This window comes from Pezoporus wallicus, unplaced genomic scaffold, assembly GCF_028554395.1.
Source record: "Pezoporus wallicus isolate ANWC-B61680 ecotype Strahan unplaced genomic scaffold, APGP_CSIRO_Pwel_v1 contig_2997, whole genome shotgun sequence".
Lineage (NCBI taxonomy): Eukaryota > Metazoa > Chordata > Aves > Psittaciformes > Psittacidae > Pezoporus > Pezoporus wallicus.
In genome coordinates this window covers 1,972,807-1,988,770 of record NW_026637066.1, presented here as the reverse complement: position 1 = coordinate 1,988,770, position 15,964 = coordinate 1,972,807, and the positions used below count along the sequence as shown (strand labels likewise).

The following is a 15,964-nucleotide window of genomic DNA, read 5'->3' as shown; positions in this document are numbered from 1 at the left end:
TAACTGGTAGATAACAGCAACAGTCCAATACTACAGATTAGGCAGAGGCTTGTGTGGGCTTGATAATGTACAATTTTTTTTGTTCAAGTGGCACCAGTAAAAAAAGCAAAGAAAATGACCCTTGATGTGCAGAGTTCAACTTGGGTATCTCCCACAGCTTTAACAAGGTTTACTTTCTTAAATCACCAGTGTACCAACTGGAAATTAAGTTCATATATGTGCGTTCAGAACAGACTGCACTGTTGTTTGTTGTTCTTCTTGTCTTTGCCCTTGAGATCACATGCTTTTAAAAGGCAACTCCAAATTCATGCATGGGAAATGTTGTGTACCCTTCTGCTATGTACCCTTCTACCCTATGCTTTTACTATCGTAATCATAATGTGCATCTGAGTGCATAAAAATAGGCACATGCATTTGCTTCTGTATCAGACAGTTCATGGCATATTTATCTCCTCTTAGTGGTAGTGAGTCACAGCTCTAGTATTTATTTGTGGTGACTTTCATGGACACTGGAACATTTAAAGGGTGCCCAATCAGCAGAGGAACTTTCGTATTACATGACCCCCATAGCACTTTTACTGATTTCAAACAAATTTGCTTTAAAGGACTTTCCCCTACTTCTGTATCTAGAATTTGAATTCCATAGTAGAAAATGAAGGAACAGATGCTCCCCCTCACCTCCAAGGATGAGATTTACAGGAAAGGGATGTGGGCATGTCTATATCATGCATCCATGTCTTGCCTGCAACACCTTTTTTACTGGGATCAGGGCTGCATCCCACCATCTGCGTTCCCATTTCTCCTTCCCATGATCTCCTTATGTAGGTGACAACACTTCTTACTGCAGAAGCCCATGAGGGAAAATGGAGAACCCTGACAGGTACCAGTGTGCTTTCCTGTAGGCAGATCCTGAATCTCCTAATCTTGAATTAAAACAGGCCACTTAGTTTCCAACCCTGCATTAAGAATTTGCATTTCTTTATTTTTTCATTTATCTTCAACTGTTCTCTAAAGGGTTCAAAGGAACATGTGTTAATTTCTGATGTTTTAACATAATTGACTCACAGCTAGGGATTAGAGCAAAAGACCATGTGGATTTAGCTAAATAACCCCAAACTTCCAAATTCTACTAGAGAGGACAGTAACTAAACCAAAGGAAGCAGTTTTAAAAGAGGAGAAATAATGCAGAAATCATCCAAAGTACTCTGTTATTATTTTTAACATCCTATAAATCAGCAATGCCATCTATAATTGCAACGGCATATTCAGACCTAGTAGGAATGAAGGTGCTGTGGTAAGCATTGTCTAATAAGTAGTAACCTTCCCTGGTTACTGAGCTGGAACTGCATCAAGGAATTAAAAAACAGAAGTGCTTCACTCTTTCCATCCACTGCCCCAGCAATATCTGGGTATCAGCTAGCTGAACAGTTCTTCATTAAAATGCAACACACAGCAGACACTTGGAAGCATGATCTCAGACTGAGTAAGGCAATGGTGCAAAATTCTGCTCTGTACTCTGTTGCATTAGGACCCTGGTGTCCACAAAAACGTTTCTGATTTTGCTCTTCAGATGCCTGAATAGCAGTTCAGACAGGAGCAGGCACAGACTGGATTTACTCTTCTGTAAGGGGATTTTACATCTCTTATAGCATTTAGTTTGCATTTAAATAGTCTGATACTTTTCTCAAACAACTTACCTTTCTATGAAAGACAACTAGTGCACAACAATTTGGGATTTGATTTGGATTAGTAAAGTTGAAGAGCTCATAAAAGAACTTTCATGTCTGAAATATTGATTAAACAATTATGACAAAGGACTCTCATAGGTGCAGTAACAACACTGTTCAAACTCATACCTACTGAGAACTGTCCGTGTCTTACTATCTGTATTATTGAAAGCAGTTAGATCTTGGACTTGCCAAAGCATGTCTTAGCTCAGGATGGATCTGGTAACAAAGAATTTCAAACACAGAAAGGACTGTGATCGAACTTTCTTGAATATTTGCAACAGCAATTGAAGTAGTCAACAATTCAAACACTGTGTCTCAACTGCAGCACGTATGCCCATGTATGTGCATATATAAGGAAGCAGTTCAGTAATCAATCGACATTGTCCTTAGGTCCCTGGGAAATGGATTTGAGTGTGCACACAGAATGTCACACCTGCTGGGGTAAAGTGTCATAAAACAGAATAATGTAATCACTTGGTGATTGTCTGCACATTTCCAACATTAAAATGGCCTATTTGTTCCTGTTTTTAATTTTGAAAACTTAATTACAGTCCTTTCTGAAAGGTTTTCAGGATTTTGCTTGAGCCTTAGGGTATTATTTAAGCATACCGTACGCAGATATTTGAAAAGTATCAAGACTCTTCCCCTCCCCTCCTGCCCCCACAGCATTTGTCAAATAAATAATGCTGCGGTATGTCTGACATACTGTATAATTAATTAATGATTTCAGTATGAAATTATGAACTAAAGTTACATTTTATCTGTGTCTATATGAAAAAAAATCTTTAATGCACTAGATAGAGGTATTCACTCTCTGCATATCGCTATATAAAGATATACCTAAATGAGTTCCAGTATGACTACATCTATAATTCTGATGCATTTTCCGTTGTCCCTCTCTTTCAGCTTCATACCAAGGTTCATGGCATGTAAAAATGTATAAAATTACAGTAGATTATAAGGAAAGAATTACTTCCATCTTTTATGAGCTAAATTTATGGACATAAGTTCTCATGGAAGTAAAATATTTGGAATCTCCAATAATTCAATGTTGACTTTGATAGTTTAGTGTTTTTTAATAAACTCATTTGATTGTATTATTTTAATGTTTTATGACCTGTATCCATAAATCATAATGACTGCACTATTAAAGAGGATTAAAGCATACCATGGTGTAATCACACCACATTTTGGCCTCATACTATTAACTCTGGAGATGTTTCACCCTTTGTGCATAGGATTATAGTATATTTTAATGTGAACATAATGTTTTGTGATTTCTAAAGATAAATACTAAATAGAGGAAAGATGTTACAAAAGGAAGTAAGTTTTAATGGGGGAAAGGAGAAGGTTAATAACTACCAAAAAATTAGTGATCTTACCAAATTGATAATTTTAAATTTGGTTTTGAATTGGCCAAATACTTTTTCTAAAAATATACTACTCGATTTGTCTACATGTACCAAACTTATCTTCTTTTGGTCCTGTTTTCACTCAGATACAAATACTATTACCAGTAATGGAAGCTTCCCATTATTTTGTTGTGAGAGTACCTCCATTACAAAAAACTGTCACAAAATGCCACCCTTGAGGTACCACTAAGCACCATACATGATCTTTACACCTGACTCATTAGGCTATAAAAGGTACCATAATCTACTTACATTCACTATCCCTCAGGGAACAATGAAGGCCAAGGACTTCACACAGGCCTGCTCAATTTCAAAAACAGCACCGGGTAAAGTTGAAGAGGCTTGTTAAAAAGAAACTGAAAGCAGCTTACTATGGGCTGATTGGAAATTACTGATGGAAAACAATGTTAAGTGATACACCTAGACAAATACATAAAATAACAAATCCATTTTCTCTTAAAAGTTAGCTCTTAAAGTTATAATTAAGAAAAAAAACCTCAAGAGTTGGCAGCCATTAAAACCAGCGAATTAATATTAGGAACTATTAGAAGAAGAATTACTCATATTATTATACCATCATTATACCGGCTGCTGATCTGGTGCTCTCATTTCTAAAATGCCTACAGTAGAGCCAGGAAAAAAATTGAGAATGGCAAGGATGACCATGGATGAGACGACTTCCATACAAGAAAGAACTAAGTGCAATAGGTTTCTTTAACCTGAAAAAAATAGAGTTTAAGGATGTTATCAAAATTGTAACCAGCATGCGAAGGGTAGGAGGAATTGACCATACTATCACTTTTGCTTCAAGAAGGCTCAATTCCAAATGTGGAGATGGTTTCTCATGCAGCTGCTGTTTGAAGATGAAGCCCTTTTTCTAAGCTACTCAGCTAGGTTTGCTTTATAGTAAGAGTATATATGAAGGGTGGTATGTGCAGAAAGGGCCTGATGATTAGCTCAGACTTGTTGCAGAACTCATATGGAGCTACAGAGAGGTTTAATGAATCCAATCCTTCATGGCCAGGTAGAAGCAATTTAAAATCTTCTGTCTCTACAGAAATTATAACTGCCAGGAGTATTCTGACTATCTAGTTCTCAAGAAGGCTGTCCAGTTATTACCAGATAAGTCTAACTGTGAAAAAGAGATACGCTTTTCAGTAAGAGTGAAATTTCTGTATTTAATGAAAAGAAACATTTACTTCTTTAATTTCATCATACTTTTCTTTATGAGCAGGTAGTAGGATGCCAAATATGGCTAAGCATGGTTAATTCAGTTTGAGTGCATATAGCTGAGGGTATCTAATTAAGTACATTAGCGTGAGACTAATAGATCCAAATTGGGCAACTAAATTAACTGGAGAGAAGATAAAGTTTTTAAGTCCCATTTTCAAGCATCTACCTTAATTCCCAGTCATTGAAGGGAGTCTCCTTATTAATACAAGCTTGTCCGTCAATGATACAGGTCAGCAATCAGTTGCTTTACTCAGCTATGAAGCATTTACAGACAGCCTTGTAAAACTTAAATATGTTCAGGATTTTTTACTTTTTTTTTCATTTCTGTTACCCAACAATGTCAGCTATTCACACACATGTATCAAGCCTTTTCTTAGCTTTTCATTATTTTAATAATCTAATCTATACTATGAATGTTCCATATGTAATTTTCAGAAGCTCAGTAAGATGAAGATCCATTCTGTTAACAAAAAGTCTTCCCTCTACTATAAGCATATAAAACTTTATTTGCAGCATTTATCACAAGAATTATTTTACACCAAAATTTTTACTGTAATTCTATGTCCTTTAGCTATTTTTAATAGTTGAATGATCATATTTATATAATGAATAATTACTTTTCTGCTAAAAAGAGTAAGACAAAGTTTTAAAAAAATGGATGTCCTGGGCTCATCTGGGATAAAGTTAATCTTTTTGGTAGCAGCAGGTACAGTGCTATGTTTTGGATTTAGTCTGAGAACAATGTTGATAACACACTAGTGTTTTAGTTGTTGCTAAATAGCGCTTACCCTGATCAAGGACTTCCAGTGTCTCATGCTCTGCCAGTGAGAAGGGGCACAAGAAGCAGAGACAGGACACATGACCCAAACTAGCCAAAGGGATACTCCATATCACAGAATGTCATACTTTGCATATATACTGGGGGAGTTGGCTGGGAGGGGCCAGTTGCTGTTCAAGGATGGGTAAGCAACTGTATTGTGCATCGCTTGGGTTTCCTGAATTTTATTAGTCTTCCCCTCTTTTTTCCATTATTATTACCATTATATTATTATTATTTCTTATATTTAACTTTATTTTAATTATTAAGCTGTTGCTATCTCACAGGTTTTATCTTTCTTCTATTCTCCTCCCTATCCCAACGGGGCTGGGTAGAGAGGGGTGTAATGAGTGAGCAGCTGAGTGTTACTGTGTTACCGGCTGGGGTTAAACCTTGGCAAGGAACCAAGAAAAGGTCATCATTCCTAAGGACCTAGCTGTGGAAAATTTCAGCCCATACAGTAAACTCAGATGACTGAGAACAGCAAGAACTGTAAACACTGCAATTTTTTTTTTTTTTATAATATTTGATGATATTCATGCTATAATTATGCAGTAGTTTGTGTGTGGTTTCATTTGTTCTTCTTGCTGTGAGGAAATAAAGGTTTCAGTTGAATATCTTCATCAGAAGTTACTTTCATCAAGCTAAGTATGCCCTCTGAAGACTCTGAATGTTTAATTCTTACCCTACACTAAACAAAAGTATAATAAAATGCACGATTCATTAAAAACTGAAGAAATGCAGTAAATAGTCATTCTTAAATGATGCAGCTAGGACAACCGTGCTATCACCTGGATTTTATAGCCCGGTGCAGTTACTGGCACGTAAGATGGTATATCCCATCCATGTACAAGCAATTGTGTTCTGCCTTTAAAAGGCTCTAATTTATTATCCATTAGTAAAACCAAATAGCCACTATCTGCAGTACCAGACTGCACATACTGAAGTAGTAGTTAAAATAGAATTTGAAACTGCTAAACTAAGCAAACACCCAACTGGAACAACTACTATGTTGTAATCAGTGCAGTGTGAGACCTGATCTGGGCTGATTAAGTGTTTTTTTCCTATATAATACAGAGAACAAAGAAGACATGCTAAGTATGGCATGACCGTAGCAAAACCAGAAGCTATTCCTTCTGTGAAATTCTATTATTACACCCTGTTTTTAGTGGCTCATTAATTTTTGAAATTATCCATGTTTTATCTCTCCCTAGAAGTGCTTTTTGTTTTTTATGCTTGACCAAATTTGACTTGTTCTTCTTAGAGAATAAGAAAAAAGAAAGGGAAGGTGCAGAAGTAGGATAGGAAAAGGAAAAGGAAGGGAAAAAAGGGAAAAGGAAAAAGAGAAAAAAAGGAGAAGAGGAAGAGAAGGAAGAGGCAGAGGAAGGGAAAGAGGAAGGGGAAGGGGAAGAAAAAAGAAGGAAGAAAGGAAGGAAGGGGGGAAGGGAGGAAGGAGGGAACAGAGGAGGGGAGTGACTAAACAGACAGGGGGGAAGAAAGGAGAAAAAGACAGGTAATTAGAGTGCCATAACTGTAAACTGGTGTGAGTAAAAAAATATTTTGCAATGGAAGGGTATTAGACCTCATTTATGGAGAAATGCTTTCCTTAAAAGCAGAAATAGATGAAACCGTTTCTGATATCAGTGACTAATGTTTTGGTACATGCTCATGTTCTTTTAACAAAACAAAAGTCCCATACTGGCCAAGATTCATAGTTTGACTGTGTCGTGGTTTAAGCCCAGCCTGCCACTCAGAAACCACGCAGCTGTGTGCTCACTCTTCCTCCCCCTGCTCCCTGAGGGATGGGGAGCAGAATCAAAAGAATGTAATTCCCTCGGGTTGAGATAAGAACAGTGCAGTAACTAAGTTATAACACAAATCACTACTGCTGCCACCAATAATAACAATGATAAGTGAAAGAACAAGGGAAGAGAATACAACTGCTCACCACCCGCTGACCAATACCCAGCCCAACTGAGCAGTGCTCTAGCCCTTCCGGGTAACTGTCCCCAGTTTTACATCCTGGGCATGACGTGCTGTGGTATGGAATACCTTTTTGGCTAGCTTGAGTCAGGTGTCCTGTCTCTGCTTCCTCCCGGCTTCGCCCCCTCCCTGGCAGAGCATGAGACTCAGAAAATCCTTGGTCAGACTAAACATTACTAAGCAGCAGCTAAGAACATCGGTGTTATCAGCGCTGTTCCCAGCCTGAAAGTCAAAAACACAGCACTGCACCAGCTACTAAGGACAAAAAATGACTGCTACTGCTGAACCCAGGACAGGCTGTCAGTGTACTTTAGGGATAATTCCCACACTTTTCTTTTCCTACATAATAGATTTTTATAGCACTTTCTCCTCTTGACAATTGAAGAGCTACCAAGGAGAGCCACAGAGTAAGCTGTCAGAGGCAGTACAGAAGCCAGAGCCCTCCACCAGCCCTTCAAAACACAAATTTACAATATAATGAAAGGACTCAGGCTAAATCTAGAGAAATAAGTGGGCCCCTGCTCTGGAATTCAGTCATCTGTAATGTTAAATTGTTAGAGCAATCATGGTTTGGCCTGATTTTGACTTGAACGATCCAGCAATGACCCAGCAATACTGGGCACCATTCACCATTTCCAGTTGCCATTTCCAGTAAGCCACTACTGGAATTCCATAATACAGACATGGCGAAAGCGTGTCAGATGCCCTCAAATCCCATGAATGGATATTGTTTCTTATTTCTTTGTTATATTGTTTCTTATAACTATTTTAAATATGGAACTGGATTGATTTTGGCAATGGATTGTATAACATTTGAAATCCATGTATAACATTGTAATCCATTTGGCAATGGATTGTATAACAAAACAACTTTGTTATGTTTTCCCTTCATAACAGAGAACAGGATTCAATGGTTCAGGCCATCCATCACAGACCTATGCTCTTCTTATGCCACAGAACTTGTTAAAAACAAACAAACACCTTCATGTATCTTTCAAAAAATACATATGTCATCCTGTGCTCTGTTGGATGTCGTATATGTATATGCATATATATATATATATATATATATATACAAACACCATACATATACATAAACACATTCAAACACCACTTCTCCCATAGCAGAGGATACCAAAAGGCATTACTTGGTATTACTGGAAATAACACAAGGTTTCATCATGCGGCAGACTGCTCTTCCTTTATTCTGCCTCTTTCTTGTGTCTTTTTTCCCTACTTATGCTTCTCTCTGAATTTTTCAACTTCATTATTCTCCTGTGTTTGCTGTTTTTTGGTTGTTTTTTTTTTTCTCCTTTCAGTAAAGTATATCAACCAACTGGTAACACAAATGTCCTTGAGCAAGTCAGGCATGGGCACCATCCAACAGAAGAGAGACACGTTTATATTCCCAGTAAGCATCAACTTCTGTTAAAGCAAGATGAACACTACCTTCATCCCACACAAACACCTTACCAAAGAAAATTCCAAGTGCTTCCACACATAACTTATCCTAACATGACCTAACGTAATGAAACCCCCAAAGGTGGAATACAGGATATAGTTTTAAAGAAAGACTTTTTAATGTTTTATTTATCATATTCCAGCTTCCTCATCTCAAGTAAAGACCATTTTAACCAAGGATGCTACTTCATGAATGAAGCAAAGCAGCTCTCCCTTCACTGGTGGCTTTCAGTGGTTTTATCTGGACAGATGCATGGTTAGCAAATAGGGACAGCAGATAAAACTCTTCACCTCACCCAAGACCATTCTGGTGCAGCCCCTTTTATTACAAAAATGGCAGAAATCCATGAGTTTCTTTCAACAATTAAGGATGGGATTTTACTCTCTGACATCCCCTTGTGGCACTGATTCTGACAGACCGGTTTAGAATAGAGTGTAAATCTGCTTATTTCTTTGTGTCAATCTAATACAAAATTCATTCCCCTGGTCATGCATTGACTAGGTCAAATAAGATTAAATGTCACAGAATAGAATCAGCATTTCAACACAGAAACAGCAATGCCATAAAAGTTTTCCGTACCATGAAGAACTACCCAAATACTTTAATCTTACCTCCCTGAGAGGATCATTTAGCTCATTCAAAATGTTTTCTTCATCAAAGATCTTGCCTTGGTAGCGGTGCTCATAGTAATCATGGATCTTCTGACGCATTTCAGCTGGTAACTTGTGGAACGACATGTATTGTTCCACTTGTTTGTACTGTCAGGACAATAAAAGAACAAGTCAGAAAAATCTACACTTTTTTACTTTATCTAAAGGCATCTACAAAATGAAAATTCATTTATGTATCCACTTAAGCTTTACATATTTTATAAAGATAACATTTTATTCATATGTCAGAGAACCCTCACACAAGTATTGGTTAATTTAATATCGCTCACATGGCAGCATGACTATAAGCCACAGAAACTGCCTTTAGTGGTGATACTTGATACTAATATCCACATTAAAATATAAGTTTTAGAAGCCAAACCCTCACACTTGTCATGTGTTCCCTAAATTCCCAGCTATTCCAAAGCTGTGGAAGTACAGCAACACCAATTTCAGCTCATTCTATGCAGCAGATAGGGAACCTGTATACACAGTATCCACATCTCTAGTGCTGCCTTAAGAGAGAGTTTAAGCTGTGAAATTTCAGAAACTGGTTATGCTGCATTAATATGTAACATATAATGTTGTGTATCCTTATAAAGTGACTGAAGAATAAAGTTTAAATCTGTGGAGATAATGAAGTAGAAAGCATTTTTCAGAAGGAATGAACTGGAGAAATAGGCATAGCATTATGAAATAGAAAGATGGGGAGCAGACTGATGCCAGGACCCAGGAGATTCAGAGGACCCCACTTCATCTGCCTTCTGCCTCTTGTTTTCTTGTTTCCACTGGTCCTCTGCCTCACTTTCTGCTTTGTTTGCTTCCCTTTTTCAGAAGCCTTTTTCAATGGTGTAACTTTCAGACAAGAAAGTTGCAAACTAATGTAGAGTTGAACTGTACTAAAGTGCATGATACATTTGAGCCGACAAAACGGAGAAGTTGCCCAAACCACAAATGGACAAGGATTGCCTGATCAAGACTTTTGCCTCTCAGACACCCTATCCTTAGCTCAGATGAAGAGGATAAGGCACTGAGGCACAGAAGGATAAAACCCCTCCCATGCTTATAGGTGAGTTAAAACTTGTTTTACTTAGGTAAAGAATCTTAATTTATTTAATTCATTTTTGTCATGCTTAATGAGGCAATTCTAACTGTATTTGATGGGAAAAAAAAGAAAACAAACCAATGAAATCTTACTTAGCATCATCATCTCTGTAGAGCAATTAAATGAATTTATAATGTACATGCGCTCACATACATGAACTGCAGCATATACCCCATATCCTCTAACTTGTGCAATTGAAGATGGCTCCATCCTCTGGAATGGAAATTAGTTTTTGCTTTACAAAGTGGCAAAAGATTAGATGAGGCCACTTGTACAGCATGCATTCCACAAATAAAAGGAAAGTAATTTTGCATGGGACAATATAACAACGCATGATGAATATGTAAGTCTGATTTAACCCATGTACAGCTATTCTGCACCTCTGAAGCAAGACTTCCTCACCTCCGTCATTTAGAAGTGACACTTAAATTTGTGTGCTCATCATTGGTTTTTGTTCTGATATGGAGAAATTTATCCATACGTTGCGGGTTTGAATCTGGGTCACCAGAAGACAGACGCTCTATCATAAACCAAGTATTGCTTCTAAAATTACCCTACCTATGAGTTACAGCTCATCTAGGCACAGATTTACATGGAGTAAAGGGACAGCAGATCACCCAGTGGTCTACATATCTCACCAAGTTGGTCACACATTTCCAGCTGTTGTGCAGCGCTACAGCTTTTCTGCATCAAAACAAAAGGAGAAGATGCTGCACTGTGCAATGTCCCCTCCAGCCCTTCATTGCTTTGGCTTCATGTATGGGTATGGAACACATGTCACGTGTCATAGCAGACATGGATAAGGAAAGGACTTCGCTACACCCTTCTATCTGACTTGATTTACATACAAACATGCTTGAGCAATGCTCAATAAAAAGTAATCCTTGCTAATAAAAAATATACATTCATTCATTGAGATGTATAATGCAAGGTTGCTGCAAAGGAGTTTTATACCAGAATGACCTTGAAGAAGAGATTCATGCTAAAAGCAGTTTGCTTTGCCAGCAATTTACCCTGCTGTCTTTCTTTAGTGCTGTTATTTAAATAGGTGCTTTCTCCCATAGAAGCAGTTCTTTTTCCTACCATGAATTATGGTTACACGAGAATTATGCTTACAGATGAGAATTTTAGGAAAGCAAAAAATAAAACTAGTAGGAATGTAATGACATACACTGCTATGTCTAAAAATGCTTCTAAATTTGTAACACACACAATAATAGGGACAGCTGCATATTAGTAAAAAATCTACACCAATGAATTTAAAGTCTCCCACAATTCACAGAAACATTTAACCATCGAAAATACTATCAAGGTCTCTTCCATGTCAAAATATCTGACCCTGTGACTGTCCAGTACACTATCGCCATCACCCTGTAATGTATTTTTTCCTAACCTTTCTGAGTGTGATTCTGACTCATATTCTGTATTATTTATGCTGCTACTACTCCCTTCTTGACATCCTGCCACAGCATTCATGTGAAGTGTTCCCTCAAAACATTTAACTTTTCTTCAGCATCTGATATCTTTCACTCAGTCCAAGTAATGATTGCTTTTTTATTTCAGAGAAAAGCAAGTTCATTTTTTCAGCTTGCTGTATGTTATTGGCAATATTGAGGGTTTCCCAGATTAGCTGTGACTGTAGTGTGTAACATTCCAGCTGCAAAAAAAAGTGCTAAAATGAAGATACAGAAAGAGCAAAATTAGCATGGTCTTGTTCATTTTGTGCAATAAATCACTAATTTGTCCAACTTCATTTTGAAGAATATATTCTCTGTGGGTACCACACATATCAATAATGGTTAGAAATTGAGATTTTTTTTTTAAATAATTATACTGATTTTTGCTGGATTTATTTTTTTTTTTAAATGCAAATAACAAACAACTGAATTATTTTCTGGGGAAAAAAAAAGATAAAATTGTCAGTGAAGTTATATTTTTGTAAATACTTTGTCTGTTTATCATATTTAAAAGAGCTGTAACTGATTCAGAGTCATCCATCAAATGACAGGTGAACCTGCATCTTCTTATGTGAGTGAAATAAATTCGTCCTAAAAACTATTCTCATCACAATGCATCCTGCATCTTTTCTCTTCTAGATTGAAAATTTTGGTTTTCTTGGAAGTCTTGTTGGTGTTTGGTGGTTTTGTTTCTTTGTTTGTTTTCTCCTTGTCTGTTTTTGTGTGTGAAGAAAAGAGATGTCTTAATTCCACATTCACAGAAGTACCTCTGGAACTTTTCTTGTATCTGTGTAAGAGGAAAGAGGACTTTACATAATTGCATTATTGCATGTTTTTAGCCAGCCAAAGCTGCAGCCCTATGAATACAAACTTTTCAGTGAGATATGTAAAAGAAAAATTTAATCCTATATACAAATTAGAAATGTAAACCCAAAGCAGAGATCATATGTAAAATCTGCTGAGTTAAGCAAGTTCTGTCCACAGTTTAGTTGTGATGAATTCATAAGTATTCTTAAAATGGTTTGAAAATGTTTCCCTGCCATGTGTAAGAAGAATTTAAGCAGCATTATAATATCTGAAGGAGATTTAACTCACTGAGAAGGAGCAGAAAGCTGAGAGGAGGCAATCTGATCAAGATGAAGCCTTTCTAAATAATGAAAATCAAGCAAAAAACCATCACAATTTTATATGGTTTCTAAACTACATTAGGGTATATAGGTCCCCTGAGTTACTGAGTTTATTCCCCTGGTATTGTAAAACCTCACATCATGTTACTCCTTATAAACAAATCAAGACATCTCAAGAACAGTTAGACTTTCTCTCTCCATCAGTCCTTTAAGAATATTGTTTCAAGAAGCTTACTGGTGTAATCTCTGAACATTATTTAAAATTTCAGTCTAAATGCATGCAGATGCAGTTTAAATCAGCTAATGCTTACTGAAAAATTACCTGGCACCTCCAAAACCTCCTATCCCTTAGTATGTCTCTCTGGGGTATTTATAGATGGGAATCATGTCTCTTCTCAGCCTCATCCAAGTAGTCCATTATACTTTTTGTTCTGAAGACAGCCTACTGGCCCTCTTCTTTTTCATCCATTCTAGTCTGAGTTCATTTTTCTCCAACTGCAGTTACTAGAACGTACATATTATTTTAGAGGAAATATGACCGATTTGTACTATTACTTCTTTCCCACCTAGTGCAAAGCCAAAATGCATTGAAATGGTTGTTTACAGTCATTCTATGAGCAGCTCCATCACTCAGATTCGTCATTTTCTCCTTGCCACTTACAATTGCTGTGTTCCTCCATCTTCCAGTTTATAGCAGCAGCTTGTATCAGTGCCTGAGTCATTGGATTCTGAATTTCTGAATTTCATCCTATTCCTATTACCTCATCTCTCAAAACTCGACTCATTGCTTCTATAAAGTATCTTGATCTTTCTGTAACATTAGCATCTGAAGTTCTATACCATCATAACCTTCATACCGTCACTGAACTCCTGAAATTATTATGCAAGCCCAGTAACAATGTCGCACCTTTAGATACGTTTCTACTAGCCTTACTCCAGCTTGGTATCTGGCAAACTCAGCAATGAGCCCACAACCAAATCAGGGGAAGGACTGGCAGTACATGTGAAAGTAAAGAAAATTGCTGCCTTACACCAGCTTTGCTTCTAAGAGCAGAATGAGGTCTACATAACCTAATGCAAATCAGTTTTGTGCAGATAAGACATTACAGTCTACATAGCAGGTGTCACATTGAAAAGATCCCAGGAATTTCTTACACATCCTAATACTTAAATGATTTTACTCTTTGAAAATTTTCATCTACTACTACTTTTGAATTATCAAGTGAATGAAAAGGCAGCAAACCTGAATATCACCAGCCTTGTGAGACCTCACTTGGAGTACTGTATGCAGTTCTGGGATCCTCAATATAAAAAGGACATGGAACTGTTGGAGCAAATTTAGAGGAGGCCACAAGGAGATTCAGGGGGCTGGAGCACCTCGCATATGAAGACAGGCTGTGAAAGTTGGGGCTGTTCAGCCTGGAGAGAAGGCTGCATGGAGACCTCATAGCAGCCTTCCAGTATCTTCCAGTATCCCTCCCCAGCCTATAAGGATGCTGGGGAGGGACTCTTCATTAGGGACTGCAGTAGTACGACAAGGGGTAATGGGTCAAAACTTAAACAGGGGAAGTTTAGATTGGATATAAGGAGGAAATTCTTTCCTGTTAGGGTGGTGAGGCACTGGAATGGGTTGCCCAAGGAAGCTGTGAATGCTCCATCCCTTACAGTGTTCAAGGCCAGGTTGGACAGAGCCTTGGGTGCCATGGTTTAGGGTGAGGTGTCCCTGCCCATGGGGGTTGGGGGGGTAGGGGGGTTGGAAGCAGGTGATCTTATGGTCCTTTCTAACCCTAACTATTTTGTGATGCTGTGATTCTAACCTTGGACTTCGAACAGAAACTCTTAGAATTACAGAATTAGAGACTGTTCTCTTTCTGTGATAAACAGTCTTGAAAAATGTGGAATGACAATAAAGATTGGAAAGTTTCATGTGATACCTTAATTCAGCTTTCTAAAAGTCAAGTGTCTAATTTAAACCAGTTATCCTAATTCTTTCATACCAGAGAGAGATAACAAGGGCGATTAATCTTGTTCTAAGCTTCATGTTTTGCATACATGTAATAAACTCACATCATCCTCATCTCCCTCTCCGTTGACACTAGGGGAGATCCAAGTGACTAACACTGACCAATTAGCTAAGCATCAACTGTAACCATATATTTTAAAATAATAATTTAATTAAGGATTCTGAAATATTAACCTTTTGGTTGTGAAACATATATATGATCTCTGATTCAATAGGAAAATACTAAAGGATTACTTTCAAGTTCAGTAACCCATGTAAGTGTGCTAAAATTTCAATCTTAAAGAAAGAAATCTAATGAATTTGGTTATCAGCAGAAGAAAGTGAATGCTACAGGGAGGCACTGAGGACTCTTTGGTCATGAAATGCCAGGTAAGGATTTTATATTTGTGTTTTGGATTCCTTTTGGGAAAAAGGAGATGGGCTCTGCATTAGAAAGGCAATATATGAAGTTCTGTCTGAATGAGAGTAAAGAAAAGGTAGTATGCTATCACATCACTGAACATCAACTGACAAAAAGCACTGAACTACAAAACTGTCTGAAGTATATAAGATTTAATTCTAATAAAGCAATATAATTATAAATTTTCTCCCTGTTTAACTTTTTAGTAGTGACTAGACCCAATTCAAGTGACTGTAAATTATCTTACATGGCAAAACATTTCAAAAGCCAGCTCATCTTTTTTCATGTGCTGAATAAAAAGGCACAGCTCAAATATTTTAATATTATTTGAATAGCTTTTTCTTGGTAGAGTGTTTCTATAAACACACAGTTTACAATGTTATGAAGCAATTTTCTGCTATTTTTTAATCCCTGTGAAAATTCACTGCAGTTTACACCTCAGGCTCCTGTACTTTCCACAAAATATAAGCAGACATTATTGCTGCTATTGTGCTCTAAGGCCCTGAAACAGCCTGAAGAAACCAAGGAGCCTTGCCCCTTTTGTCCTTCACTTTGATGGACACAA

General features: G+C 37.3%; 1 protein-coding gene across 1 annotated transcript in view; it reads right to left on the bottom strand.

The window, feature by feature from the left end:
- Positions 1–15,964, bottom strand: part of HCN1 (hyperpolarization activated cyclic nucleotide gated potassium channel 1) — a 188,395-nt gene that overhangs the window by 35,051 nt on the left and 137,380 nt on the right. The window contains exon 5 of the mRNA XM_057403079.1: positions 9,249–9,395. Within this exon, the coding sequence (XP_057259062.1) occupies positions 9,249–9,395 (147 nt within the window). The remainder of the gene's footprint in view (positions 1–9,248; positions 9,396–15,964) is intronic.